At 52.2% G+C, this 27,183-nt stretch overlaps 1 protein-coding gene across 1 annotated transcript in view; it reads left to right on the forward strand.

Moving 5' to 3' along the window:
• LOC119971465 overlaps positions 1–27,183 on the forward strand; it is a 258,981-nt gene that overhangs the window by 28,674 nt on the left and 203,124 nt on the right. Inside the window, exon 5 of the mRNA XM_038807034.1 lies at positions 26,957–27,054. Coding sequence (XP_038662962.1) covers positions 26,957–27,054 — 98 coding nt within the window. The remainder of the gene's footprint in view (positions 1–26,956; positions 27,055–27,183) is intronic.

Here is a 27,183-nt window from a genome sequence, read left to right on the forward strand (position 1 = left end):
CTCGCTGTTGTTGGCCTGTCCTGGTCACAAACCTGCCCACCTCGCTTGCTCCGCATGGTGGCTGACCTGACCTTATGGTGGCTGTCGGCACCTTGTGCAGCCTTGTTGCTAGCCGGCTAGTGCGGGGTCAATTCCAGCCACACTTGGCCCCAAGCCACACACAGGTTAAATTAAATTTCATTTAAAATAACCGAGGTCCTTGGCTGAGCCCAATATGGTCACCAGGTCTGTAATTTTAACACAATAACCTTTCATTTTGTACAGTATTATAATTAAACTGACAGAAAGAATAACTAATTATCTAATACCCCTTTCCCAACCTCCCCCTTTTCTAACTACCTCTACTCTCTACACACACACAAACTCACACCGCAAACAGGGGAAAGGGTGATTGAGAGGGGAAGAAAATATTAATAAAAAGAAAAGGATAAAGGATCTTTGATGCACTGTAATGACTTCCAGTTAGTGTTTTTCTGAAAGTTCAGGCTTTCGTTTCGGTACTTCTTCCTTCTAGGTTTGAGTTGGTTTTCTCTGGCAAGGTTGTCTTCCTTCTCTGCAAAATCAGGATCATTTTGAGTTTACACCAAGGATGTTCCAGACACTCACTGGTTTTATAAACAGTAAAGCAGTTCTTTACTTCAGCAGCAAGAGAGAGAGGGAGAGAGAGACTGTCCCTTTCAATTCCAAGTTCTAAACACTTCTGTCAAACTCTCCCGGAGAGCATCACGCAGTAACCAATCACTGACTGTTGTCAGGCAGAACATGGTCCCTGACCAACCCACAGGTAGCCAGCCAATCAATCGAACCAACTTCCTACAAGCTGGTTCCTAAGATTCACTTTGCACTGAAGAGTCTGGGCGGGATTCTCTCAGCCCACGCTGGTTCGGAGAATCGCCGGGCCGGGCGTGATTTGCGTGACGCTGCCCCGACAACGGTCCGACGATTCTCCGGTGACCAGACAATTGGTGCCATTGGCGCCGACGCGGGGCCGGTCGGGGGCCGCTCTACGCGGCTCCCCCCAGTGATTCTCCACCCGGGATGGGCCGAGTGGTCGCCGAAAAAAGCCCGAGTCCCGCCGGCGCCGTTCACATCTGGTCTTGCCCGGCAGGACCGCGGCGTCCATCCTGTCGGAGCGGCCTCGTCGGGGGAGGGGTTGTGAGGGGATATCCGACCCCGGGAGGGCCTCCACCGTGGCCTGGCCCGCGATCGGGGCCTACCGATCGGGGGGCCGGCCTCCCATGGTGGGGGCCTCATTTGCTCCGCTCCGGCCCCTGTAGCCCTGTGCCGTGATGTTGCATCGGGGCCAGAGCGGAGAAGAAAGCTACTGCGTATTTGCGCCGGTCGCAGCGCGCATGCACAGACCCGCGGTGCCCATTTGGCACCGGCATTGGCAGCTGGAGTGGCGTGAGTTGCTCCAGTGCCGTGCTGGCCTCCTGTAGGGCAGAGGGGGTTACACTTAGCGGTTCGACGACGCCGTCGTTAAACTCTCCAGTTTTTACGACGGTGTCAACACTCTGCCGTCAGATGGGAGAATCTCGCCCCCTGTTTCTGCTCTCCAAAATACAGAACCTTGAAGCACACTGTTCTGACCAACAGGGTGCTTCAGATTGAGTCCTTAGCTTCAAGGCAAATTCTGATTATGGGTCCATGGATCAAAAATATTAAAAGTAAAGAAAAGAAAATGGGAACAAAGGGAATTAATAGGACGGATGCTTCCACTGCCCTGGTCAAGTCACAAAACCTCATACTGTCCGGGCCGGTGTTTTCCCACTCTTTCAGACTCACCACTCAGAGTCTGATTTTGTTATGCTTTGGCTGCTGATAGACTCAACCTATCAGCAAATGCAGAGTAATCAGGTGTTGATTGGATGCTCAGTGCACTGACCAGCGTGCCCCCCCCCCCCCCCTCCCATTGGTCGGGAGCTGTGCCGAGGCACAGTATGTTTAATTGTAAATCCACCTCTGCAGAGGCTAATAGCTAGAGGGGCACCACTCCACTCCAAGTATGGCTGACCAGGAGATTTTCCCTCTCTTACCATCAGTGTATCGGAAGGATTTTGCAGGTTGACACTCCACCTGTTTGGCCGCGTTATGAACGCAGCTTTCTTGGCCATCAAGTCCTGGAGTGGGACTCGACCCCGGAGCTTCGGGCCAAGAGGCAGGGGGGTTACTCACTGCACCACAAGACCATATATCACAAGACTGACCTGCCCTAATATCTTCTTATGTGGCTTGGTGTCAAATGTTGTTTGATGATTATTGCTGCAGAAGTATCTTGGGATGCCCTGTTATCCTGACCTGATAGAGATCTTTTGATAGGATAAGAGGTGAGAAGCCATTTCCACAATGGGGAATGATGGAACCATCAATTCACCAGACACGTGTTTCCGATATGAATCTAGGCTTTAATCGACTTACTTCAGAGCCAGCCTGTTACCCGTTGATGAACTCTTAGTGAACACTGGCTGACTCTGGACAAGGGTATTTATACAGCTGCACTAGGGGGAGGAGTTGGGGCGGAGCCAAGGGTGGAGCCCAGTACAAGTTCCTGAGTGCTCCCAGAGCTACTCCCCCTAGTGGTAGGATAGCCCTACTGCGCTTACAAAGACAGTGTGAATTATCATATATATATATATATTACATTCACCACAGGGAAGAACAGAAGTAGGGGCCATCAATATAAGCTAGTCACCATTAAATCCAACATGGATTTCAGGGGAAACTTCTTTATCCAGAGAGCACTATGTATGTGAAACTCGCAACCACAGGTGGAACGTAGATGTGTTCAAGGGAAAGCTGGGTAGAAATGAGGGGGAAAGGAATAGAAGGATGTGCTGATGGAGTAAGAAGTAGAGGGGTAGGAGGAGGCTCATGCAGAGCCCGAACACCAGCAAGGGCCACTTGGACTGGATACCCTGCCCCTGTGCTGGGAAAACTTAGTATTAACACCTCAGAATGTGATGATTCAAAAATCTAACGGGCAACATTCCACAAACTTTGAACAGTGCTGCAATGTCTGCTTTGACTTCCAGTGCAGACTTTAACGGTTAATAATATTTGATGCCTTATTATAACAAGCTGTGTTTAATTAAGGAAAGTCATTATCAAAAACAGAGAACTCCACTGGTGTCAGAATGTGGAAACATATTTGCATCGCAGAGTTGTGCTTAGCACCCAGCTCACAAGTTCCTCATTAGATTCAGCTAATTATCGGCAATTCTAGTTGCCGGGGCAGTTCTCAACAATCACATTGGAACTCCCAACTCCACAAAATGCCTGACGCAACTCCCAACAGACCACGTGCAATCTTAGTGCTCTCCAGAAATAATTCCTTGGGTGAGTCATCACTGCTCAATGCTGCTCAGCTTCCCACACTGTTATACTGACATTGAAGTCATCATGCAGCTCCTCACAACAAACTCATGCGTGAGGGGAGACCCGTTATACAGGACCCTGACAAACCCCCTCGCTGGGCTGGGCAATGCCATTCATCACATTGTGACACAGATTAATTTTGTGCTTTCATGGGCATGTTTTGGGGCGGCACAGTGGTTAGCAAGGGTGGCACGGTTAGCTGCTGCCTCACAGCTCCAGGGACCCGGGTTCAATTCCGGTCTCAGGTGACTGTGTGGAGTTTGCACTTTCTTCCTGTGTCTGCATGGGTTTCCTCCGGGTGCTCCGGTTTCCTCCCACAGCCCAGAGATGTGCAGGTTAGGTGGATTGGCCATTCTAAATTTCCCCTTCGTGTCCAAAAGGTTAGGTGGGGTTACAGGGGTATGGTGGAGGCATGGGATTAAGTAGGGTGCTCTTTCCAAGGGTCAGTGCAGCCTCGATGGGCCCAATGGCCTCTGTCTGCACTGTAAATTCTATGATTCTATGTCCAGAGGCAGATTCTGAACTCTGCGCTTTTTTAGGTTGGCAGACAACGCAGAGCAACTTGACTGCGTCTTAGGGGAGACCCTGTCCTGTCTTGAGGGCCAGTCCTTATTGGCATAGGGCTAGAAGGCTGCAGACATTAAACAAAGCCCTCAGGACACGGCATCTTGGCCAGGAGCCTCTGCCACATTGAGCAGGTCTGGGCTCGGGTAAAGGTTAATTTCTTGAGGGGCTGATTGCTGTTTGATTTGGGTGGCGATACTCAAGGACAACGAAGAACCATGTTCCAAACTGTATTTATTAAAGAAACTGTAGCATAGATCAAAATACAAAGATTATACTGATTAAAAAGTTCATGAGTCATTGATTATCCACAAGGTCCTGTGGTGAGCAGAGGGCAATGATCTTACTCCCCACTTTAGCACGTCCCTCCCACCTTTTTTTAAATGTATTTTATTCCAAACATATATAAAAGGTTACAAAACATAAACAGTTGGGGAACAAACTCCCCAACATGTAACTATACCGTTTGTATGAATTTTCCCATTTTTCACCACCCCACACGCCCCCCCACCCCGGCGTGACGAACAGCTCCTCAAACACGGCCATGAACCTCCCCCACCTTGCCTCGAAGCCTTCTGCTGAACCCCTTAATTCGTACTTAATCTTTTCCAACCGAAGAAAGTCATGTAGAAAATCTCCTGGCCAGGCCCATCCCCGGCGGCGTTGCTGATCGCCACTCCAACAGAATTCTTTGTCAGGTAATCAGCGAAGCGAAGGCCACAACATCGGCCTTCCTCCCCTCCATCAGCTCCGGCATCTCCGATCCCCCCAAATATCACCACCCAAAGGGTCCAGCTCAACCTCCTCCCCCACTATCCTTGCCAACGCCGCAAACACTCCCACCCAGAATCTCTCCAACTTTTCGCAGCCCCAGAACATATGTGCGTGATTCACTGGTCCCCGCCCACACTTCTCACAATCGTCTGCCACCCCCTGGAAAAAAGCATTTATTCTTGCCCGCGTCATATGTACCCTGTGTGCCACCTTGAACTTTATCAGGCTCATCTTTGCGCACGAGGAGGTCGCATCTACCCTTCGATGCATCTCACTCCATACTCCCCAGTTTATCTCTCCTCCCAGCTCCCCTTCCCGCTTCTCCTTAATCTTCATCACCCGCTCACCTCCCTGTTCTCCTTGACACCTGTATATGTCTCCGATCCTGCCCTCCCCTTCCACATCCGGAAGCAGCAGTCTCTTCAGCGTACCTTGGTGCCTCTCTCTTCTCTTCCTCCAAATGTGGAAACTTGAGTTTGTCTAAGAACTGTCCCATGTCCCCCTGTTCACCCCCCGGGCCCGGCCTGTGCAGATCCTTATAGTAATCCCTAAACACCTTGTTTATCTTCCCCGGCTCTGACACCACATCCCCTGCCCCGGTCGTATCTTCAATATTTCCCTGGATGTGGCCTACCTCCACAGCTGATGCGTTAACATTCGACTCCCCTTCTTGCCCTACGCAGCTTCTTACCACCCGCCCCGTCGTCAACCTATCAAATTACCCTGTAATTTTTCCTCCTCGCCAATCCCTCCGCGGTGGGCACCCTCGAGTACCCCCTGTCTACCTGCACTGGCCAGGGGCGGAGACACCGCATCCCAACCCCACAGTCCCTCACTCCACTCACCCCCCCCCCCCCCCCCCCCCCCCCGTCCCAGCCACCCCCCTGCCTGCAATTCCCTCCGTGATAGATACGGGGGTGCGGTCCTGGGTTGGGAATAACACCGGGCCTGGTCCATGGGAGGGAGGATGATGACAACCCGCTCTGTGATGAACTCTGCCATTCCTCATCGTTTGACAATGTCTGACTCCTGCCCACAATCTCAATTTGCACCGTCCACCTGGGTGCTCCCTGCATGCGAGCTAACCATTCCGTCACTTGGTCCCATCGGTAAGGAGGGTCGGGCGGGGGGGCACGGGCAGCCCGGGCCACCCACATGGTCTGCCCATTCCTCCTCCCCAACGTCTGGCCACTCCCCCCTCCCCAGCCAGCCTAGACTAGCCCACCCCTCACACCCATCAGATGGAGCCCCGAGGCAGGTTGTAATGGTGGCAACAGGTGTTTAATGTGAATGAATATATGCAGATTTGTGCCTTCACCCCTATAATGAAACCGTGCTCTGCACGGGTGCCAAATCAACTAGTGTCTAACTTCCTGGCCTTACGGGCACTAATGCTACATCTGTATGGTTCCCCAGATGGTACGGCAGGACTGGAGGTGGCTTGTTGTGATTCCCACCCTGCGACCTAGGCCCCCGTTGGCGTCTGGCTTCTGGGACGACCGGGTCTGAATGGGTCTGACTGCTGCTTGGGTATCCTGGGTGGCATGGTGCTGCCCTGCTCTTCCCGCTACCAACCAGATGCACCAAAGACAGGAGGGGGCGAGTCCGAGGTGCTGTCGTGTTCCGGCACCTCCCCTGCGGGAGTCACCGGCACAGGCCCCATCACCTCATCCTCTCTCAGGGTGCCCGATGGCCCGATGAGACGGGGGTGTGAGGGAAGCTTTCCCCTGAGGCTCCCCAACCACCTGGCGCTGCCAGTCCTGGCGGCCCGCTCTGGTCTTGACCAGGGTCTGCATGCTCACAGCCATGGAGCACAGGCAGTGGACCACCTTTGTCTGGGACTGCACCACATCACCATTGACCGCGCCACCACCTTCTGGGTCTGTTTCGCATCAGCCAGTGACTGCGCCATCTCCTTCTGGGACTCGGCCACCTCGCTCTTTGTCGGCGCCACATTGGCCAGCGCCTGGGCAATGCCGCTGACGTTCCCAGCCATAGCCCACTGTGACTGTGCCACGCTCAGGAGCGCCGCTGCAATTTCCACGTGGCTGGGTTGGCTGCCTGTGAGGTAGCAACCCTGTCCTGGGCCTCGGCCAGCGCCTACACAGAATGCCCCAGGCCTTGGACATGCTGATCCATAGCCAAAACCTTCATCCCCAATGCCTCCACCGCGGATGGCACCCGTGCGGTGTTGGCCTGGGTGGCATGCGTGGTTGGCAACACCTCCTGTTCCTACATGCGGTTGGACTCCTCCACCTACATCTGCAGGTGCTGGATGCTCGCCGACAAATAGATGGAACTGTTTGTTCCAGAAGCTCTAGACCTGTCTAGACAGCAACTAGTTCCTGGGGTCGGCCTGCCCTCTGTCTGTCCTCCCACTCGGGTACTCCTACTTCCATCTGCTGTACCGGGTCAACTGTGTGGCGAGCACCAGATCGTCTCCAAGGAACCTCTTCACTAATATTCCCAACTGAGGTGAGTGTCTCTGGGATGGTGGAGGGTGCAGGAGACAGCCATTACGGAAATATCCGTGTCCTCCTCTAACCCGAACTCCGGGTGTCCTGCGCCTCGGGCGGGGGGCCAGGGGGAGGGGGGGGGGAGGGGGGGGGGGGGGGGCTGGTCTTCGGGCTGGTCTCCCCGCCAGTGCTCTGCTGTCTGGGGTGCACTGGATCTGGCACTGGCTGGGATTGGGGGACTCCGGGTGGACTGGTACAATCTCCGGCAGGTCCTGTAAGACACAAGGCGACATGTATGATTAGACAGCGGGCCGGGAGGCCGTGGGAGGGGTGGAGGGTGGGGTGGGGTGTGGGTGTGCGAGGGGCGGTCAACTCACCCTGGCGCCCTGAGGAGGTCATGGAGTTTCTTCCGGCACTGCATTTGACGTTGCCCACGGCGCTGACTGCCTCTGCCACCTGCTCCTCCCGAGCCAGGGAGGATCACCTCCAGGTGATCACCACCTTTCCGTGCACTTTGGCCCTGGCGCGCTTGTCTCCCGCGCTTGCCTGGGCTCCATGTCCTGCCCATTCTTCAACAGGGTCATCCTTCTCTCCTCCACGGCGTCCAGGAAGGTGTCCAGCTCAGCATCCCTGAACCGTGGACTGCTCTCTTTCCAGCCATCTTGTTGACTGGGATGGTGTGTGTGGGGGGGAATGACCATTTAAGTGCAGCTGCAGGGTGTGAGCCTCACGTGCGGCAATCACGGACCCGGTGAATCCGGCGCCGTTTTCCATGGAATTGATTGTGTTCCACGTAGCGATGGTGCACGCCTATTTAAAGTAGCTGAATCAATGCAGCTGCTGCACCATTTAATGTGTCATAAAACGGCACAGTTCTCACGCCGGCATCGGCACTTAGCCTCAAAATCAGAGAATCCAGCCCTTAGTCTCAGAAACAGAGAATCCCGCCCCATGATGAATAAATAGATTATTGCTATCTCAGAATTTTCGAAGCAACCGCAAGGCCTGACCAGAGGCAATGGGCCGGATTCTCCTATCCTGCGGCTATGTCCGCAGAATCAGTCTGGTCTTACGACTAAAAAGTTGGTGCTGTCCCCGCACCCATCCTCCACCTGGTGGGGGGCTAGCAGCCACGCCGCATACCTGAGGATATGGCCGCAGAATGACCGGGTCCATGGGCGCACATGCGCACGGCGGCGACCTGTGGCAGCTGGGCCGTACAGCATGGTGCCGGCCGTGCATGGACCCGGCCTGCCAAAAACGACCCCCCTGTAACCCCCCTTGCGATCCCTGGACCACCCCAGACCAGTCCCCCCACCCTCCACCGAAGCCGCCTCACTGGTGAAATGCCCCCCCCCCCCCCCCCCCCCCCCCCCCCCCCCCCCCCCCCCCCGCACCCCCCCCCCCCCCCCCCCCCGACTGTGGCGGCGCTGGACACAGGTCCCCGAACGGTGTGAGCACACGCGAGCGACGCCGTCAGGGACTCGGCCCATCGGGGACGGAGTATCAGGGGAGGACCTCAGGTGACGTCCTGAGGCCTTCCATATGGCGTGCGCCGTACTCCCCGAGTGTGCTGCTTTTGGGGGGGGGCGGAACTTTGGAAAAACGGCGCCATCCCGTTTGCAGCGTAAACATGGATTCTCCGGCCGATTGCCGAACGCGATTTTGGCGACACCGATTGGAGAATCCAGCCTGACTATCTTTACCTATGTATTCAGCATGAGGCACCACAGACCATTAAAAGTTGCAAAATAGCAAAGCTGTCATCGAATTGTCATTCAAGTGTTTGCGCTGCTGGCGTGTTGGTTTTTCACTGTGTTCAGCAAACATTCCTTTTTGCTGCATTAACAAAGTGACTGATGTTTGTAAAATACACTGTGACTGATTCCCAGAAAATCCATCCAGCCTAATAGGTCACATTAACTGGTCTTGTCAGGCCATCTCTGTAATTAGCCTACTTCTGTGCTTTGGTTTGGGTACACCTCATCTGTTGAATGCGATCAATGTGACCTGAAGTGTTTAAACATGCTCAAACACGTTGAGAGAGCCTAATGTTTGCTGTCTGTGTTTGAGCTTCGAAGCGGATGTGGAAGTCAGCTCTATCCCTTCTTCTTGCTGTGTTTTGCTTAATGTAGCCAGTCCTCAGTTACCCATATGGGTTGCATATCTGCAGATAGGTGGCAAAAGTGGGATAAAGTGACAAAAGATACAGCAGCAAATGGAGACTACATCACAGAAGGAGGCCATTCTGCCCATTTTTCCTGTGCCAGTTCTTTGAAAGAAAGAGATGTCCAAACAGCCTTACTCTCCCCAGAGTCCTGCAATGTTTCCCCTTCAAATATTTATCTAATTTTCTTTACAAGGTTAAGGTTGAATTTGCCAGCGCCCTTTTGGAGAGCGTGTTCCTGATCACAAATTTTTTTTTTAAATTCCACTTATCCTGTAACTGTGATTCATGCTTGCCTCTGAACCTTGAGGTTCTGGGTTCAAGTCCTACTTGCGTGTAAAAGAAATCAAGGTTGACACTCCCAGCGCAGTACTAAGGGAGTGCTGCACTGTCAGCAGTGCTGCCTTTCAGGTGCAATGTTCATCCAAGGCCCCACCGTTGGGTGGATGTAAAAGGTCACATGGCACTATTTCAAAGATGAACAAGGGAGTTATTCCTGGCCAATAGTTATCCCTTAATCAGCACCTTCAAAAATAGATAATTTGGCCATGATCACGTTGCTGTTTTGGGGAGTTTGCTGTGTGTTTCTTACATTACAACAGTTGCTATAAATTGCTATATAAATGCAAGTCTTTTCTCTGGTTCCTTTACCAATGCCATTAATTCATTCATATCGATTTATACTTCAATATTATTCACCCAGCTTAGTTCCATCTCCCTTCATACCCACACTCAATAGAAATCTATCCATCATATTCCGGAAATTTCCAGCTGACCTATCATCTCTGATAGAATGCGGCCCACTGAACCACAGCTAATACAGGGAAGGAATCAAAACAGCAAAAGAATGATTATTAGGATTTTAACATGGGTTTTTAGTTATTTTTATGTCCTCTGTTTATTTTCTCTCTCACACCTATTGTTCAGTTGCTCCATTGACCTTGCATGGACTTTAATGGCACAGTCATGGTAGCACAGTAGTTAACACTGTTGCTTCATAGCGCCAGGGACCCAGGTTCGATTCCTGTCTTGGATCACTGTCTGTGAAGAGTCTGCACGTTCTCCCTGTGTCTGCGTGGGTTTCCTCCGGGTGCTCCCACAAGTCCCAAAAGACGTTCTGTTAGGTAATTTGGACATTCTGAATCTTCCCTCAGTGTACCTGAGCAGCCGTCGGAGTGTGACGACTAGGGGCTTTTCACAGTAACTTCACTGCAGTGTTAATGTAAGCCTACTTGTGACAATAAAGGTTATTAATTAATCGATCATTATCAAATCGGGATTTTTGCTGCCATCTTGGTTTGCAGACACTTCAAAACAAAGGTGACTCTAACTTGTTGTTTCCAACATCAGAAAGTCCAGCATAAGACAGTCCATAGTATGACCAATGTTAATATGGGGAGGGCTGGTCTACCCACCCGCACCCCCCAACTCCGCCACCAAACTCCACCTTCACCTTCAACAGGGAGGAAGCCCTGTAGATGCTGGGAGGAGAGATAGTCAGAGAAAGGACTCAGCAGCAGGGTCATCGAGTAATTCTGCCTCATTTTCATCTTGTGTGTCTGTCCCTACTTGACTCACCCCCCCCCCCCCTCCCAATCTTGCAACTCCTTACCCATGTACTACTATTCCATGGAACTCCACCCGTGCAATTGCCCACTCATGTGACTGCCTCCTCCTAGCACCCCTATGCAACTGCCCTCCCCCCAATGTGACTGCCCCCCCCGAATGTGATCGGCCCCACATGTGACCATCCCCCCCCTACCCCCCACCCCCAACAACCACTTCCCCATATGACTGCCGTTCGAGAGACTGACAACAAACTGGATAATGATGCCTTCACTTGTACTGCGAGCAATGTTTGAATTCAGCCCCTCAATTCACTCAAAGTCCTCTCCTCTTTCCTCTGGAGAAAAATCAAAGCACATGCTGTAAGTCAATCCCTCCTCCAATCTCCAAAGGTATCGCCAGGGGATTAGACAATCAGGCAGAGGGAGAGGCACAGGATCATGTCACACCGAACAGCTAAGAAACCTTGTTCATGTAAAACGAGGGAAAGCCCTGTTGAGCAGAGTCAGGGGACATACTGACTGGTTAAGGAATCTGCTTTGAAGTAAAGTCCCTTCAAAGGGGGAGATGAAGGGGTGATCTAATTGAGATGGTTAGGATGAATGAAGGAGTTGGTGGGATAGACCCTGAGAAACAGTTTTCGCTGGTGCACAGAGTCCAGAACAAGGAGGCATAACCTTAAAACAAGACACAGGCCATTCAGGGGTGATGTCAGGAAGCACTCCTTCACACAGAGGGGAGGGAAAATCTGGAACTCTCTCCCCCAAATGATGGTTGAGGCTGGGGGTTAATTGAAAATTTCTAAACTGAGATTGTTGGATTTTTGCTAGCCAGGGGCTTTGGAAAAATCGGTGGAGGTTGGCGTCGTGGTTCTGCTGGTCATGGCCGCAGATGGTGATGTTATCCAGGTACGGAAACGTGGCCCGCAGCCCGTACTGGTCCACCATTCGGTCCATTGCTCGTTGGAACATTGAAACCCCATTCGTGACGCCAAAGGGGACCCGGAGGAAATGGAAGAGGCGGCCATCTCCTTGAACGCTGTGTAGCGGCGGTCCTCCGGGCGGATTGAGGGCTGGTGGTATGCAGACTTCAGATCCACCGTGGAAAATATGCGGTACTGGGCAATCTGGTTGACCATGTCTGCAATGCGGAGGAGGGGGTACGCATTGAGGTGCGTGAACTGGTTAATGGTCTGGCTGTAATCAACCACCATCCGGAACTTTTTCCCGGTCTTGACGACCACCACCTGAGCTCTCCAGGGGCTATTACTGGCCTCTATGACTCCCTGACGTAGGGGCCGCTGGACTTCGGCTCTAATAAATACCCTGTCCTGCAGGCTATACCGCCTGCTGTGAGTGGCTACAGGTTTGCAGTTAGCAGTGAGATTAGCGAAGAGTGGAGAGGGGTCGATTTTTAGAGTCACTAAGCTGCATATAGTGAGAGGAGGTAGGGGTCCGCCAAAGCTGAGTGTGAGGCTCTTGAGGTTACATTGAAAATGAAGCCCGAGGAGGAGTGGGGGGCGGAGGTCTGGGAGTACGTACAGCTGGAAATTAGAGTAGCTGGGGCCCTGTATTGTTAGGGTTGCAACGGTGCGCCCTTGTATTTGGACCGAGTGCGAACCCGAGGCGAGGGAGATAGTTTGCCGTGCAGGGAAGATAGGGAGCGAACAGCGTCTTACCAGGTCTGGATGCACGAAGCTCTCGGTGCTCCCGGAGTCGAAGAGGCACGGTGTCTTGTATCCGTTGACCTGAACGGACATCATCGAGCTCTTGAGGTTCTTTGGCCGTGACTGGTCCAAGGTGACTGCGTTGAATTGCGGGTAGTCGGTGGCTTGATCAGCAGTGCTGGAGTGCCCCCGTGATGACTGTCTGCGGAGGTCGTAGTCGTCGAGATGAACATTGGGTGATGGCCAATATGGTGGCCCTCGTTGATCGCACGTGGTGGGCGATGAAGAAGATGGCGTCCAAGATGGCCGCCCCCATGACTCGCACATGGCCGGCTGCGTGGGGGAGGATTACCAAGATGGCAGCCCCCATGAGTCGCACATGTCGGGTGGAGGCGGAGTCGGCAGACACGCTGAGACATTGCAGGGTCTGCGGGCCTGCGAGTTGGGGGAGCGATTGCTCTGGACAGCGGGAGAGTTAGAGGGTTTCGATTTAGACAGGTCGATTTAGCATAATGTCCTTTTCGACCGCAGCTGCTGCAGGTCGCGTTGCGGGCCGGGTAGTGCTGCCGTGGGTATTGGGGCTGACCCCATAAATGGCACGCCGGCGCTCCATAGTGGGTGGGTGGCCGCGCGGCGCAGGCCTGGGGCAGTCTCTGGTCGGGGGTCCATGATGGGGTTGCGTGGTCTGCGGAGAACGAGTTCAGACTTTGAAACGCAACCTCCATTGAGGTTGCTCGCACTACCGTGTCCTCCAAGTTCTGGGCCCCTTTTTCGAGGAGACTCTGGCGCACGTAATTAGACCGGACCCCTGCAATGTGCACATCACGGACAGCGAGTTTCATATGCTGGGAGGCAGTTACAGCCTGAAAGTTACATTCCCATGCAAGGGCTTTTAGATCGCACAGGTAGTCCTCTAGCGACTCTGCGGGGCGCTGGCGGCGGGTAGCGAAAATATGCCGCACGTACACTTCATTTACAGGCCGCACGTATAGTCGGTCGAGCATAGCGAGGGCCTCGGTGTACGAGTCGGTACTATTGAGTTGCGTAGAGATGCGATGGCTCACCCATGCGTGCAGTAGACTGAGTTTCTGCTCTTCAGTAATTGTGGAGGTAGTCGACGCAGCCAGGTAGGCCTTGAAGCACCAAAGCCAGTGTAGAAAGATTTCCTTCACTTCTGCAGCCTGTGGGACGAGTTCTAATCGATCAGGCTTGAGGGCTGATTCCATGGTGGTTTTTCTAAGTCTATTAAATTGATGTGACCATCAATTCACTTGAGACACGATAGGAAGTAATCTGTGGCTTTAATAGACTTACAACTGAGCCTGCCTGTGACCAGAAGAACTGAGGGCAGACTCACAAGACTGCAGCACTTTATACTTCCGGTAGTGGGAGGGGCCATGGGCGGAGCCAAGGGTGAAGCCCTGTACAAGCTCCTCATCTCCCCCTGTGGGCAGAGCCGCGCAACGGCTCACAGACAGAGCTCACAAGAACACAGTGCTATATAGTGTGAATTAAGCAATATACTGCACTTGGTTAGGATCTGGAATGTGTTGCCTGAGACTATGGTGGAGGCAAGTTCAACTGTCCGCTTCAAAAGAAAAATGGATCATTATCTAAGGAGAAAAAAATTGCAGGCCTACAGGGAAATGGCAGAGGAATGGAGCCAGGCTAATTGTTCTTACTAAGGGCCGACACTGGCACAACAGGCCGAAAGGTCTCCTACTGTGCTGGAACAATTCTATGGTTGTATGATATACAAAATGAAGCAATACTGTAGGATGGGAAGCATTGTGCCATTGTCAGCCTGAAGTTGTCACTTGCCTTCTTAATTACCTGTCCCTCAAACCCTCTCTAGTATTTTGAGAACTTCTTCCTCATTAGCGAGTGAGAGGGGAGACACTCAGGGGTCTACCGTCTGTCTTCCACAGGCTTCTCTTTGATGCTCAAAGCAAAAGACAAGAATTACCAAGAGAAGAAGTAAAACTCAAATGTCCGCATGCAGCTGTGATGTCAATTGAATGCTGCAATTATTGGATTGCATGCAAGGATTTTTCTAGGTGGTTGCCATGGATGAAAGAACGCACCTAGGTGAAGACGAGGGGATGAGAGGGCCTCTCGGTCCTGTCCTAAATGGAGGTCACCGAAAGCAGATGCCACTTCCATGCGGCCTTGGATAGTGTTGTTTTCTCTTATTACCTTGCCAGCCCTAGTAAGGTTGTTTAATTTCTCTAGTCCTCAATGGGATCCTCTCACGGATGTTGCCGCCTTCCATTGTTTCTGAGTGGCTGTTTCTAGTGATTTTCAGCTTGCCGTCCTCTTAGAACATAGAACAGTACAGCACAGAACAGGCCCTTCGGCCCTCGATGTTGTGCCGAACAATGATCACCCTACTTAAACCCACGTAACCCGTATACCCATAACCCAACAATCCCCCCATTAACCTTACACTACGGGCAATTTAGCATGGCCAATCCACCTAACCCGCACATCTTTGGACTGTGGGAGGAAACCGGAGCACCCGGAGGAAACCCACGCACACACGGGGAGGACGTGCAGACTCCACACAGACAGTGACCCAGCCGAGAATCGAACCTGGGACCCTGGAGCTGTAAAGCATTGATGCTAACCACCATGCTACCATGAGGCCCCTATTTGTGTTCATTTGTCTTCATCTAGTAGCACTTCATCTTGTCTTTGAGAACTTCAGGGGCTGTCCATGTTCCTGCAGGCCTCGCAGACATTCAATCAAAAATAACACCCATCAGTCTGCTCCCATTTCAGCTGTCTTCAATCCTTACAACTGACAACAGCGCACTCACCTCCAAGCGGGACGGGTGGGTTCTCAACGAGCATTGTCCCTGATGTTCACAGCATTAATCTGAGGTAAAAGCGGAAAATGCTGGAAAAACACAGGAGGCCTGGCAGCATCTGTAGAGAGAGAAAAAGAGTTAACGTTTCAAGTCCAATATGATTCTTCTTTGGAACCTGATTTTGGCCTCGAAACGTTAACTCTGTCTCTCTCTCTCCACAGATGCTGCTGACGTTTCCCAGCATTTTCTGTTTTCATTTCAGATCTCGGGCATTCGCCGTATTTTGCTATTAAATTATTGCATTAATCAGAGGCTTTCCCAGAAACTGGGGCAGGGTCAACGGGGGTTTGGTATGGTTCTCGCCCTGCTTTGCTTCCACTTTAAGTTTTATCCAAGTGGAAACTGAAGGCTTGAATTGCACCTTGAAGATCTTAGAGAGGGTGCCGAAGGGATTTGCTCGAATGTTTCCAGAGAATAGGGATTTCAGTGGATAGGTTGGAGAAGTTGGCACTGTTCCCCTTGGAGAAGAGAAGGTTGAGAAGGGGGAAACTGATAGAGGTGTTCAAAATCATGTTGGGCAGAAGGGTCAAGAACCAGAAGACACTAATTTAAAGTGATTGGCAGAAGAAACAATGTCAACATGAGGGAAAAACTTTGTGCACAGCCAGTGCCTGACAGCCTGATAGAGGGGTGGAGACAGCTGAGGTTTTCAGAATGAAGTTAGAATAGTAAAGATTTTGCAGGGCTGTAGGGACACGGCGGGGGTGCGAGACTAGCTAATTAGGTCTTGCAGCGAGCTGGTATGAGTTCGCTGTGTTCAATGGCCTCCTTCTGTGCTGTAACCATTGTCTGATTCTATTCTATGACACAAAAATCTTCCTCAATTTGTTGTGCTCTGTATTTTAACTCAAAAACATTTTTCTAATGGTCAGTTAGAAACAGCTTGAATTGAGTTACTTGAAAAATTATTCACAGGAAACCAGCTGAAAGGAACGGCACCACATTGATTTCTTTTTTGTAAGTGCAAAAATAGAATAAAGTAGCACTCGCTTAATCAATACAAACATCTTCCCATCGATTCACAGGCAGAGCAAGAGAACTTAACAACCCGGTACAAAAGAATCTTACTTTGTCCTGTTTAGCCGTTTACCCAAGTGGTTAAATGTAAAGCAGTGTTAAAAAATGTTTCTCGAATGATTCACATAAGAGACCTCATCTGGCTTTTAACAGAAAGCTCTTGGCCTTCATGGGTCTCGATGCTTTCCCTGTGACTAAGGAAATGATTGAAGGAATGCGCTTTGGGAAGGATATATTGGCCCTGGAGGGGGTACAATACAGATTCAGTAGAATGCTACCAAGTCTAAGATGGTTAAAATAGGGGACGGGTATAGTCTAGGCTTGTATTCCGTGTAGAAGATTGAAGGTGATCTATTTGTGATGTTTAAGATGATTGAAGGATTTGAGAAATAATTTACTTTGGTGGGGGGAAATCCAGAACAGGGGCATAGAACCTTAAAATTAGGACCAGGCTATTCAGATTTTCTCAGACAAAGGATAATGGAAACCTGGTACTTCCTCCCCAGAAAACGTAAGGCTGGCATGGGGGTGGGGGGGGTTTACAAATGATACTTTCGAAGCTGAGGTAAATCGGTTTGTGAGGTAAGGGTATTAAAGGTTACTGAACCAACATGGGTGGACGGAGGTAAGATACACATCAGCTACTACGTAACTGAATAGTGGAAAAAGCTTGAGGGGCCGAATGGAAATCTCAGTTTTGAAATTCTCCATTGGCTCCCCTGGCCAAAGCAGATTTCCATGGAGGGATGTTTGAGATTCCCACTTCCCTTTGTGTAACTGTTGTGACCGAAGGTAATGGCTTCACAAGTAACCAGACAGACAGGATACAACCAGGTTTATTCGACTACTCCCGAATACAATACTCTCTCAATCTCCACTCCCCATCAGGGTCCTCCTGACCTACTCCCAGGCTAGGGTTTATATCCTGTGGGGATCCCCAAATTGGGGGAAGACCCATCCCTAATCTCCTGGGGAGCTCGTACTCCGAGGTGTAGTGGGGGGGGGGGGGGGGGGGGATGTAATACAATGCAGGTGCAAGCCTTGGAGATTGTGTAGCCACCTGGGATGGCCACTTACAACCAGGGACAGAGAAACTCTCAAAGCCTAGTGGGTAAAATGGACAAGGCAAGACTCAGGCAGGCTCAGAGCCTGAAATGTACATTTGCAAGCAAGAAGTCCAGACGGTATCGAAACTCCGACCAATTAGCATTTTGACGGGGCCGATTAGCATTTGATGGCCCATCTCCACCAGAACAAAGGACTGGTACTCGAGCGACTGGTACAGTCCCAGACATTTCGGTGCCATTCCCTGTTCAGGGGAAGCGTAAAAAACAGGGTCAGCCACCGCTTGGGACATGCCCAGCCATCCAGATCCCCGCCTATTTATTGGCTAAGGAATCGAACAGAGTGATCAGGGATCACCCAATTAGTGGGGTCCAAACTCAAGGACCACCCAAAAGTGCGCGAAAACCCGCCAAGTATAAGAAGAAGAGTTCGCCATGTGTTCGTCCTCTCTTGGACCTGGCACCCCGGCCACGACCATTTCCAAGTGCAGCAACACCAGAAGCAAGTCCAAGTTCAACGTTTGCTACCAGATGGATGAACCTAGCTGAGCAGCAGTTACTTCTCCAGACTTGATAGATCCAGAATCGGACAGCGGCCACTGTTTCTCTGACCTAAGCCCGGTGCCTGAAGTTAAGTACAGGTTGTCTTAGTCGATAGGTGTAGTTAACTAGTAGTGTTTATGTTGCATGATTAATTGTGTGTAAATAAAGTACCCTTGACCTTGAACTAACCAACTGGTATTTGGCTCTTTGATCGATAGCCGGTTGAACCTTGTGGTGGTATCATTTGATATCTGGCGAGTCTGAGCATTAGAACATAGATATCAAAAGAAAGGAGGGCAAACCCACTGACTGCCATAATTGGAACAGAGCCATAGGAAAAGACAGAGAAAAAGAAAGCACAACAATTGTAACAGCTCTCTCTTCCTCTAAGTCAGGAGATAAGACCATGTCTTCCGACAACTGATGCCTCGATCGTTTGGGCAGAGTTTGGGGGTCCAGAGGCTGCAAAGCCGTCCCGGGCGACGTGTAGTGCACCTGCGAAGAGTGGGGAAGTTGGGGCTATTCGGCCTGCGAGGCTGCCGGTCCAATTGGCGCCGGTATGTGGTTGTCTGGCGGCCCAGTGTCAGCATTTGATGGCCCATCTCCACCAGAACAAAGGACTGGTACTCGAGCGACTGGCACAGTCCCAGACATTTCGGTGCCATTCCCTGTTCAGGGGAAGCGTAAAAAACAGGGTCAGCCACCGCTTAGGACACGCCCAGCCATCCAGATCCCCGCCTATTTATTGGCTAAGGAATCGAACAGAGTGATCAGGGATCACCCAATTAGTGGGGTCCAAACTGAAGGACCACCCAAAAGTGCGCAAAAACCCGCCAAGTATAAGAAGAGTTTGCAATGTGTTCGTCCTCTCTTGGACCTGGCGCCTGGGACGGCTGATACAGCGCTGATGTCGTTGGCGGCGCTGGACGGAACTGCTGGTGTGGCGGTCATCTCAGCTTCCTGACTTCCGGCGGCCATCAGATGCAGTGAAAGTGGGGTCTGACCTTGGCTGGGCCTCAGAGATCCCCCTAGGCACACGTATTCCAAGGTGTAGTAGAGAAATCTAATACCACGCAGATGCATGTCCCTTTGGGGGTCGTAACAGTAACAAAATGCCTCCTGACATGATTCCTTATTCCGGACTACACCACAACAGGAAATAGTTTTCCTCTCTATCCTATCCCATCATCTTAAGCACCTCAATTAGATCGCCCTTCACTCTTTTATATTCAATGGAATTTTAAGATGAACAATGTCTTTAATTTCTTAATCACATGGACTGGCAACACACACATCAGATCCCCCTAATAATAAATGTGTTGAATAACGTGAGTCCATCTGTTCTGCTGTCAATGGGGGTTCGTTTTTATAGAGACCTACACGGCCATTGTATATTCCATCTGATTACCATTCAACTTCATAAGGAGCTAATGCATTGGGTGCTTATATATCTGGTTCTGTGTTAAGGTGAACTAGGAACAGATTTTGCAGTGAATGTACTTCTTCAGGACTCTTTCTAGTGTGTACAAAATGTAAATGACTACACCTTCTTTCCCTTGCTTCAAAGAGTTATGGCATATTGCAACAATACAGAATGATGCCATTGAGCCCTTCCTGCCTGTACCAGCTCTTGGAAAGAGCAATCCAATTTCTCCCCCTCCCCCAACTCTTTCTCCATAAACCTGCAAATGTTCCCATTTCCACTATTCATCCAATTCCCTTTGGAAAGTTACTATTGACTCTGCTTCCACTGTCCTTTGAAGCAGCACATTCCGGATCACAACTCAGAGTGTAAAATTTCAAAAAAAGCTTTCTTCAACTTGCCTCTGGTTCTTTTTAAAAAATAAATTTAGAGTACCCAATTCATTTTTTCCAATTTAAGGGGCAATTTAGTGTGTTCAATCCACCTACCCTGCACATCTTTGGGTTGTGGGGGCGAAACCCACGCAAACACGGGGAGAATGTGCAAACTCCACACAGAGACCCAGAGCCGGGATCGAACCTGGGACCTCGGCGCCGTGAGACTGCAGTGCTACCACTGCGCCACCGTGCTGCCCTGCCTCTGCTTCTTTTGCCAATTCCTTTGAAACCCCTAAACAGACTGGCCAAGAAATGCCAGTGGATCGATAAGACGCTGAATGATCGAAAGGAAACAGGATCCAGATGTTTTTAAAAAAGAATGGGAGATAACTCTTGTGCGAATGCTGTTCAGGATAATTTGCTCTGTAATCGCCCTCCTGATTTATGGAAGTATGGATCTTATTTGTGCTACCTCCTTGACGCTGAGAACCAGGCAGGGTTGAAAGTTCCTGATGTGGTAATTCTGGCCGGAACCCAAGGTTTCTCTAAGCAAGAGATTTTGCTTATAATTTATAGCTTTAGTCGAAGAAAAATATTTTCTTTCTTGCCATAAACAGCAGCCATGTACTACAAGCAAAGAGTTGTACATCCAAGTTAAAAAGTCATTATCACCAGAGTGGAGGTCAGAGTTAGATGTTAGATTTTTGCCAGACGCAAATGCTTTGGAAAATGATTACCCTTTGCCAGTCACTTTGTTCGCACATGCTAAAGTATAGAACTGTGGAAAAAACCTTCCGCTCCGGAGGCATAATAATCATCGAACTGTAACCTGATTGCTGTTCTTGATGTTAAGATAGTTGCATTCTCTTCCTGTCCTTTACAGTGCATGCATATTGAAACTTCATTTGGGTCATGGACTAAATTGACAAATGTGGTCCTGAATATATCAAGGCACAAAAATCTCCATTGAATCCTATCTCGCACAGAAAGTGACCATTCAGCCCACTGAGTCTGTGCCAACTCTCTGAAAGAGCTGCTCGATTGGTCCCTCTCCCCTACTCATTCTCCTTGCATCTGCAGATTTTTCCCGATCAAGTATTCATCGAATTCCTTTGGAAAATTATTATTGAATCTGCTTCTGCCACCCTTTCAGGCAATACATCCCAGATCAAAACAGCCTATTGCATTAAAAAAGCCTCACCTTTCCACTGATTCCTTTTCCAAATATCATGGGCGGGATTCTCTGTTAGCTGACGCCGAAATCGGGAAATGCGATTAGGTGGAGAATAGCTTCCGATGCCAAAATCGCGTAAGGCGCCAATTTGATGCCAAATCACGATTCTCGGTCACCTCGAAAATGGTCTAAATGCGACGCATGTCACTTGTATTTTAAACACTGTTTATATCTCATTGGCCTAAATGCGACACAAGTCACGCGTAGTTTAAACACCGTTTACATCTCATTAGTAGGCCCATTTGCGATTCTGTGCCTCTGATGAGTTTCCAACGGCGCGTTGCATGTGTGCTTTTAAGAATCCTGAATCTGGCGTGGTGGCTGCTGAGAGACAGAGACAGAGAGAGAGAGAGGAGATAGGACACGGAGGGAGCGACTGCGGAGAGAGAGGAGATAGGACACGGAGGGAGCGACTGCTGGTCCGGACACTGGCTGTGCTGGCTGGGGTGGGGTGACCCTGCCAGGGCCAGGGTAGGGGGGGAAGGGGGATGTACAGGCCGAGTGGCTGGGGTGACCCCCCCCCCACCCCCCCCCCCCCCCACCCCCCCCCCCCACCCCCCCCCCCCAAGGGACTGCCATTACGGTGGCCATCTTGCTTCACACCCACTGACCACCCAACTTGGCCCCTGTTTCAGCACAGTGACACTGGTCGTATGGGTGCTCCCATCCCCGCACACCACCACACCGCACCTCCCCCACCCCAAACTCCCCACCTAACCAGCCGTCTTCCACCGGTGGACCACCCAGGGCAACACACATGGCAGCCCCTAGCAAGGCCAGTGTCAGCCAATGGTACCCCTGGCATCAGAGAAGGGTGGCAGGGCCAGGGAGCCCCATGGTGTTGGCCATCGACAGGGCAGTGGTGAAGGGATGGGGGGGGGGGGGGCGAGATGGCGGTGCGGGGCCGGATCCCGCAGTGCCAACCGGGACAACCGCGTTGCCCGTTGAACTTGGTCGGGCACGGGGGTACATACCATGCTAACATGCCAGCCTTTCACCCCTCTGCAGACAATGGATTTTGGAGTTCGACCAGCCGTGGTCCTGCTGCTCGCCGCACGTCTGCGAGATGTCCTGCAGCAGTATGAGCCGGAGCTGCTCGAAGAGGAGGTGGAAGCTGCAGCAGCAGAGTGTGCCGCAGAGGGGCAGGTGGCAGCCGCCCAGGTTGGAGAGCCGGGTCCAGGGGGTGATCGACAGGATGCAAGTTGTCAACAGGCGCCTGCGGGTAACAGGTTACTCTAAACAAACTGAAAGGGGTACTACCTAATGAACGTTCAGCTGATCTGTGACCACCAGCTGCGCTTCATTCACCTCTGCGGCCAATATCCGGGCAGTGTGCACGACAACTTCATCCTGGCATACTCAGTGATTCCTGACATGTTCGAGAGTCCCCACTCCCCGGTTGAGGGGTTGGCTCCTGGGTGCCTGGATGATAGGGGTTATCCACTGCGGTCGTGGCTGATGACACCTATCTGGAGGCCACAGACTGACGTGGAGACCTGCTACAACGATGCCCATGCAGCGACCAGGAGTGTGATCGAGCGGTGCAGGTGTGGTTCAGGTGCCTGGACTGTTCTGGAGGGGTCCTCCAGTTTGATGCTGAGAGGGTCGCACAGCAGTGGGGCGATGTGCTGGAGGGGGACGATGAAGGCTGGGCCTTATCCGACGAGGAGGATGCGGGGGAGGGGGAGGATGGACAGGACATGGGTTCACCGACCGGGGGGGGGGGTTGAGGGAGGGGACTAGCCAGGGACAGGGGCACCATATCCCAACCCCACAGCCACTCAGGTCCCTCCCCGGTCAACCCCTCGCATGAACTCCCTCCATGATACATACCTGCAGCACTACGGGGTGGCGGCCTGGGTTGGCAGTAACAGCGGGTCTGGTCCATGGGATGGAGGATGATGACAACTCGCTCTGTGATGAGCTCTGCTGATGCACATTGTATGCCAACATCTGACTCCTACCTACAGTAGCAATTTGAACTGTCCACCTGGGTGATCCCTGCGGGCGAGCTGACCATTCCATCACATGGTCCCATCGCATCCCTGGAGTGCCAGTAGTGTGGACGGTCGGCGGGGTGGGGGCGGGGTAGGAGGGTGGGGAGCACTGGCCACTCACAGGGCCTGCACCAGTCCTCCCACTCCCTCATCCAGTCAGCCCACCCTTCACACCCGTCAGACAGAGCATCGGGACACGTTGTAACAAATATGTACAGGTTTGTGCCCTAGCCCCTATCACTAAACTGTGCCCTGCACCCGTGCCAACTCAACTGGTGTCTAACTTTCAGGCCTTATAGGCCCTAACACGACATCTAGGTTGATCCCCAGATGGTACAGCAGGAGTAAAGGTGGCCTGCTGTGACTCCTGTACTGTGACAAGGGTTCCCGTTGGCTGCCGTCTTCTGGGGTGACTGAACCTGGATGGGTCAGGCACATGCTCAGGTTTCCCAGGTGGCATGGTGCCACCCTGTTCTACCCACTGCCCACCAGACGCACCAGCGACAGGAGTGGGGGGGGGGAAGTCCGAGCTGCTGCGGCACTCCGGCATGGGCCCCAACACCTCCTCCTCCCTCGAGGTGCCTGATGGGAAGTGGATGCGAGCAGAGCTTCCCCCTGAGGCTCCCGCGCCACCTGGCACTGCCAGTCATGGAGGCCCACTCTGGTCTCAACCAGGGTATGCATGCTTGTGGCTATACAGCACAGGGAGTGGACCATCTCCATCTGGGACTGAGCTACATCACGCTGCGACTGTGGCATTTGTGTAACATCAGCCAGTGACTGCGCCATCTCCGTCTAGGGCTGGACCACCCCTCTCTGTGTCTGCGCCACGCCGGCCAGCGCCTGGGCAATGCCGCCGACATTCTCAGCCATGGCCCGCTGTGACTGGGCCATGCTCAGGAGCGCCGCTGCAATGTCCAGGTGGCCCTGACATATGGCTGCCTGTGAGGCGGCAACCCTGTACTGGGTCTCGGTCAGTGTCTCCACGGAATGCCCCAGGACCCGGACATGCTGTTCCATGGCCGAAACCGTCACCCCCAATGCCTCCTCCGCAGATGCCACCTGTGCGGTGTTGGTCTGGGTGGCACACATGGTCGGCACCACCTCCTGCTCCTGCACGTGGTTGGACGCCTCCACCTGCACCTGCAGGTGTTGGAAGTTCACAAACAACCTCTCATGTAGTACCTGGCTCTGTGACTGCATCTCCACTGTAGCTTGGACTGTATGTTGCAGAAGTCCAGGACCCATCTGGACGGCCTCCCTCCAAATGTCCGGCCCCCTCAGGAGTTCCTACCTCCACTTGCTGTACCGGATAAACTGTGTGGTGCGCACCAGATAGTGTCCCAGGAGCCTCTTCTCTAAAGTGTCCAATCGAGGTGAGTGTCTCTGGGATGGTGGAGGGTGTTGGAGACGGCTGTGATGGAAAATCACTGTCATCCTCTGACCCGAGCTCCGGGGTCTCCTGGGTTTCGGGCGGAGGGCTGGTGTCCGAGCTGCTCCCATCACTGCTCGGCTCACTGAGGAGCTCCGGCTGTGGTACTGGCTGGGGGCGGGTGCCGCCAAATGGACCCGCCCATCTCCAGCAGGTCCTGCAAGACACAAGACAAAATACATGATTAGACTGCGGGCCGCAGGGGTGGGTGCGGAGCGGAGGGGGGAGTTGGTGGTGGAGGGTGAGGTGGGGTAAGGGTGGTATGCGGGTGGGCGTGGGAGTATTGGTGGTGGAGGGTGAGGGTGTGTTGTGGTGAGGGTGAGGTATCGCAACACGTGTCATGGGGAAGCACAACTCAGCGGGGTCTCACTTCCTCGCTCGTGGCCGCACTCCACCTCAGCAACATCCCGTTCCTCAGGGCTGCCGGTCTCATCCTGGGCCCTCTGCTCGGCCACGGTGAGGGCCTCAGGTCTGTGGTCCCCCACCTGTCTTCTCCCGTTCCCGGTGGTTATGTGCCATCATCTCCTGCGGGGGGGGGGGGGGGGGGGGGGGAGACACACATAAAACAAGAGCGTTACACTGTCCGACGCATGCAGCCCAACGGAGGGTTGCTGGTGGCTTCAGTGGCCAGGGCACCCAGCCATGGTGGCTGGTATGGGTGCTGGCATGTGGGGCAGGGTGGGGATTCGGTCATCCCCCAGGGGGAGAAGGGGCGGGTTAGGGGTGTGTGGGGGAGCAGGCTTACCGCATTGTGCTGCCTACTCACCCTAGCCACCCTGTGGAGTTTCTTCCTGCACTGCATGCCAGTCCGGAGGACGTTGTCCACGGCGCTCATCAACTCTGCCACCTGCGCCCAGGCACGACAGACAGCGGCGCCTGGCAGCCTCCTTCCCAGACCAATTACAGGGTCATCTGCTGCATCCATGACGGTTGGCAGTTCCGCGTCTGTGAACCGTGGAGCTGCTCCCCTTACAGCCATTTTGGATGGGATGGTGAGTGTGTGGGAGGAGAATCGTTTATGTGCGGCTGCAGCTTGTCAGCCTCCTGAGTGTCAATCACGGACCCGGTGAATCCGGCACCGTTTTCCATTAGAATTAATTGTGTTCCATGTGGCGCTGGTGCTAGTTCATTGATATTAGCGGAATCGTTGCAGGTGTGGCTCCGATTTTTCTGTCGTGAAGTTCACTGATTTCCCCGTTGGCGTCAGCATTCATGTCCCAGAAATGGAGAATGCAGCCCCTTAAGTCTGTATCCTTACTGACCCCTCTGCCACTGGAAACATTTCTCCTTATTTACTCAATTAAAATACTTCATGATTTTGAACACCAACTTAAGTCTCCCGGATCGCACGGTGGCAGTGATTAGCACTACAGTGATTAGCACTACTGCCTCATGGGGCCAAGGACCCGGGTTCGATTCCAGCCTTGGGTTACTGTGTGGTATTTGCACATTCTCCCGCTGGCTGCGTGGGTTGCCTCCGGGTGCTCCGGTTTCCTCTCACAGTCCAAAGGTGTGCAGGTTAGGTGGAGTTACAGGAATAGGGCTGGAGTGGGCCTTGGTATGGTGCTCTTTCAGAGGGTCGGTGCAGACCTGATGGGCTGAATGGCCTCCTTCTGCATTGTAGGGATTCTATGGATTCTTCTATGGATTCTCCAGTCCCTCTGTGCAACTGAAGTCCCTCATCCCTGGTACAATTCTGAGAAACCGTCTCTGTCCTTTCTCCAAGGTATTGACATCCTTCCGAAAGTCCGGTGCCCAGGATTGGAACACATTTGGGACAGTATTGCCTTTCCCTCACTGTCATTGTGGGCCGCATGTTGGCATAGTAATTAGCACTACTTCCACAAAGCGCTTGAGACCTGGGTTTGATTCTGACCTCAAGTGACTGTCAGTGTGGAGCTTGCCAATTCTCCCCGTGTCTGCGTGGGTTTCCTCCGGGTGCTCTGGTTTCCTCCCACAGTCCAATGTTGTGCAGGTTAGATGGATTGGCCATGGTAAAATTGTCCCTTAGTATCCAAAGGTTGGGTGAGGTTACGGGGATAGTACGGGGGAGTGGGTCTAAGTAGGATGCTCTTTTGGAGGAGTGGTGCAGATTCGATGGGCCGAATGGCCTCCTTCTGCACTGTAGGGATTCTACTTTATGAAAACCCTGGACCTCTCATGCCAACAGCACTGTGGGGGTACCTACACCACAAAGACTGCAGCAGTTGAAGAAGGTAGTTCACCACCACAATTCTCTCAATTGTAATCAGGGATGGACAGTAAATGCTGGCTTAGCCAGCAAAGCCCACATCAAGTGAAAGAATAAATATGAAAAAAAAACCTGTGTCTAAGAGCTGGGCCTGCGGGGCAGAATCTCTGATCATTGTTTGAATGAGGTTTCCCATTTGGTGCTCTGTATAATCATAATTGCTGTTATTTCCTGATGCAGCCAAAGGTGAAATCTGTCAGCCCGGAGGTGGAATTACATCCTCACTTTCACACTAAATCCCCATTGCTGACGGCAGAGCAATTGAGGAGTCTGACAAGGTATGATTATAACACTTCTGCTCACTTGAAAAGAAAGGCAGCAGTTCAGCGAACATTAGATACTTTTCAACCAAGATTTCAGAGAGAAAGGATGTGCTTTCAAATGTTTGGCATTCAATCAATTAATTG

The sequence above is a fragment of the Scyliorhinus canicula genome, chromosome 1 (genome assembly GCF_902713615.1).
Source record: "Scyliorhinus canicula chromosome 1, sScyCan1.1, whole genome shotgun sequence".
Lineage (NCBI taxonomy): Eukaryota > Metazoa > Chordata > Chondrichthyes > Carcharhiniformes > Scyliorhinidae > Scyliorhinus > Scyliorhinus canicula.